The 3,948-nt window shown below is 52.3% G+C and overlaps 1 protein-coding gene across 1 annotated transcript; it reads right to left on the bottom strand.

The window, feature by feature from the left end:
* Positions 1 to 6: 6 nt before the first annotated feature.
* On the bottom strand, positions 7 to 3,601 carry LOC115140443 (transmembrane protein 121-like). Its single transcript, XM_029678773.2, has one exon. It carries the CDS (start codon positions 2,171 to 2,173, stop codon positions 1,208 to 1,210), a length of 966 nt encoding a protein of 321 aa, XP_029534633.1. The 5' UTR covers positions 2,174 to 3,601; the 3' UTR covers positions 7 to 1,207.
* Between the last annotated feature and the right edge of the window lie 347 nt (positions 3,602 to 3,948).

The following is a 3,948-nucleotide window of genomic DNA, read 5'->3' as shown; positions in this document are numbered from 1 at the left end:
AACTTGAAATACAGTTTCACACGAGCACCCCTCTGCCCCCTCACACGTGTGTACACACACACACACACACACACACACACACACACACACACACACACACACACACACACACACACACACGCAGAATCACACACACGGTTGGCTGCCTCAAATAGAGTGTATAGTGCTGAGCTCTGGTGCTTTTAGCATACATTTGGTCATAAAGCGTCACACTGACCCGAGGCAGCAGACCATTTGGTCGTAAAGCATCACACTGACCGAGGCAGCAGACCATTTGGTCGTAAAGCATCACACTGACCCGAGGCAGCAGACCATTTGGTCGTAAAACGTCACACTGACCGAGGCAGCAGACCATTTGGTCGTAAAACGTCACACTGACCGAGGCAGCATACCATTTGGTCGTAAAACGTCACACTGACCGAGGCAGCAGACCATTTGGTCGTAAAACGTCACACTGACCGAGACAGCAGACCATTTGGTCGTAAAACGTCACACTGACCGAGGCAGCAGACCATTTGGTCGTAAAACGTCACACTGACCGAGGCAGCAGACCAGTTGGTCGTAAAGCTTCACACAGGCCGAGGCAGCAGACTTCAGTTAGCTCCTTTCTCAGCAGAATTAGAGGCTGAATTTCAATCTTCTACTGCCACCCTTCTTATTGACCCTTTCTCCTTCCCTTCCTCTCCATCCTCTCTTTCTCCACTTCAACTTAGTGCTTCTGTAGGGCGAGTGGTATACCTCCTTTTTAAGGACTACAAAGAAAAAAGCCACGCAATGGACAGTCGAAAGGGGTTTTAGAAAATCACAGATATTCAGAGAGGAACACATTGTAAAATGTACTGTTACGCAACATACATTACTCAGCTGCAGAATAAAATAGTTCATTTAAGAACAAATAAAACCACATCAGTTTGCTCTTGTCAGAATCAAGAAGGTGAATTTGTATCCTTCTCCAATAGACAGACAGGCAGACAGAGGCTGAAAATATCCCTCTAGTTGTTATATCCTCTGTTGTTCAAGTGGGCTTGATAGGCAGGAGAATACCATCCTGTCATGAAACCCACATTTCTCTTAATACCAAACTCTCAGAGACTGGATAGACAGAACGAGTCACTATGGTTAGTCACTGTAGTTAGTCACTGTAGTTAGTCACTGACGGCAGCGGTGGCAATGCTCCGCTGGTGTCCAGACAGTCTAGTGCTGGCGGTCATGTTTCCATGTGTCGCGCTGGCGAGGGTTCGTGGGGAAGATTTGTGGAGTTGGCTAGAGGCTGCGAGTGCGACGTGTGGGGTGTATGTCCGTGGCCCACAGAGTTCTGCTGCAGCTCCAACGCCATGGTGTTCTGTGGTTGAGGGAACTCCTTCACTTGACGCCGGTACTCCAGGAAGGTGGATGCCTTCGTGGCGATCGCCACCACGTTCTTGCCGACGAAGATGGTGGAGACTCTACTGTCCTGGAAGAGCACCATGTTGACCCCGCGGATCAGGATAGTGACCACGTTGATGGTAATCAGGCTGAGGACAGGGTAGAGCATCATCTTCTGGAGAGACACGTGTTCTCCTTGCGTGGAGATCTCGCTGAGGGAGACGCAGGGCAGGGTGAGGAGGAGGACGTAGCAGTAGAAGAACATCAGCCCCTCGGCCCAGATGGGCAGGCCGGTCCGCTGAGGCTCCCACAGGTTGGCCTGGATGTCCAGAAGATCCAGAAGATCTAGAGCCACCCAGAAGATCCTCCCCCGCATGTCCTCCTTCTTCCTGAAGGTCCTCACATACTCCATGCTGTCCAGAGCCACTAGAACCAAGTAAAGCCCCGGGACACACACAGACAGTAGCAGAGTCAAGGCTTTCCGGGCCACCGTCTCCAGGGACTTCCTATCGGCCTTGCAGTTCTGGAAGATGAAGTAGAGCTTGATCTCCAGTACAAAGATGTAGAGGAACCAGAGAATCATTGCGTAGCCGCGGCGGGCCGTGCGCACCTCGGCGCCCACCCACACGGCCACGTAGCGCAGCACGATGAGGAAGCAGATGTCCCCGACCAGCACAATGATGCACACACCAATCTTCCTGGGCCCCTGGTTCTGCTCCACCAGGTAGGCATCCATGAAGGCCATACTGGTCATGATGACGATGGTGGTCAGGCACACGTGGCGTTTGTCAGGGGGCGGCAACACCATGGTGAGGAGCTGACCGCCCACTGGCTCTCACCTCCAGTCCACGGCTTCCGAGTTTAGAAAAAGAACGGGTTCAGAAAAAGGGACATGGCCATGTCGTAAATGTCAAAGGGGGATAACGGTTATCCCTGGGGGATGCCAGTGAGTCATAGTCAGTCCTTTGAGAGTCAGTCCAGTGAGTGTCAGTCCAGGAAGAGTCAGTCCAGGGAGAGAGAGTCCAGGGAGAGTCAGTTCTGTGAGAGTCAGTCCAGGGAGAGTCAGTCCAGGGAGAGTCAGTCCAGGGAGAGTCAGTCCAGGGAGAGTCAGTTCTGTGAGAGTCAGTCCAGGGAGAGTCAGTCCTGTGAGAGTCAGTCCAGGAAGAGTCAGTTCTGTGAGAGTCAGTTCTGTGTGAGACAGTCCAGGGAGAGACAGTCCAGGGAGAGTCAGTTCTGTGAGAGTCAGTCCAGGAAGAGTCAGTTCTGTGAGAGTCAGTCCAGAAAGAGTCAGTTCTGTGAGAGTCAGTCCAGAAAGAGTCAGTTCTGTGAGAGTCAGTTCTGTGAGAGTCAGTCCAGTGAGAGACAGTCCAGGAAGAGTCAGTTCTGTGAGAGTCAGTTCTGTGAGAGTCAGTCCAGTGATTAAAAACAGTGAAGTTAGGGGGGTCAGTCTTTGCACAGCTGCTGTCAGGTGATTTTTCTCAAGCCATGTGAATTCAGGAATATCATCTCATCACTCAGTGCAGTTCCATTGATCCACCTCTGCTAGTAAAGCAGGCGCCTCTTAGGCTGACGATCCATGACTCATACTGGGATGCTAATCTACACACTCAGGGGGAGTGGAGGATACACAGAGGGGTGTGTATAGGACACAGTGGTGCAATGGGAGGTTATATGGGGCAGAGAAAAGCAGTGTGTGTGGCTCAGTCCCTCAGTGAGTGTGGCTCAGTCCCTCAGTGTGTGTGGCTCAGTCCCTCAGTGTGTGTGGCTCTGTCCCTCAGTGTGTGTGGCTCTGTCCCTCAGTGAGTGTGGCTCTGTCCCTCAGTGTGTGTGGCTCTGTCCCTCAGTGTGTGTGGCTCAGTCCCTCAGTGAGTGTGGCTCCGTCCCTCAGTGAGTGTGGCTCAGTCCCTCAGTGTGTGTGGCTCCGTCCCTCAGTGAGTGTGGAGGCTGAGAGAGATTATTTTGTTCAGTGTGTGTAGGAGTCACTCTATGGGGCAGCACTGGGCACGGGTGTGCAGTGTGTGTGGCTTTGTCCAGTGGTGCAGTGTGTGTCTATTTGTGAATGTGAAAGTGAGAGAGGAGTCTGCAATGGCCAGATCCCCAGTAGCCATAAATCACAGAGACACGGAAGAGGGATCAGCGCCCCGTGGGGCCCTGCATCCAACGCCGGCTTCCCAAGAGGGAGGTTCTAACACTGGACCAGAGACCCAGCATCCTCTCTCCCCTCTGCCACGTGCCGGCTTCGTCACGGCCTGGGGGAGAAAACAAGAGAGGGGAAGGGAGGGAGGGAGGGATACAGAAAGAGAACTGTCAGCATAACTGGACTATATAACTCTGTGCTCATTGCCAAAGGCAGCAGGCAGTCCTCGTGCCAGGAGCCAGGCAATGTGTCAGTGTGGTTAAGCTGTAGTCTTGTCTCTTACACTTTAGGGAAGGAGGAATATGTTGCACCACTCAGGACCGTTTTAAACCGTCTGTCATCCCTATCTCACTGTGTAATGGGGAGTAACAGAAGACTTGGTCCATGTTAACCTAGCATGCCAGTTTAAGATGGTGGCTCGTACTAGAATAACTTCAACTGTTTGG

This window comes from Oncorhynchus nerka, linkage group LG13 (assembly GCF_034236695.1).
Source record: "Oncorhynchus nerka isolate Pitt River linkage group LG13, Oner_Uvic_2.0, whole genome shotgun sequence".
Lineage (NCBI taxonomy): Eukaryota > Metazoa > Chordata > Actinopteri > Salmoniformes > Salmonidae > Oncorhynchus > Oncorhynchus nerka.
Note: the sequence above shows the minus strand (reverse complement) of the source record. Positions and strands in the feature narration are given on the sequence as shown.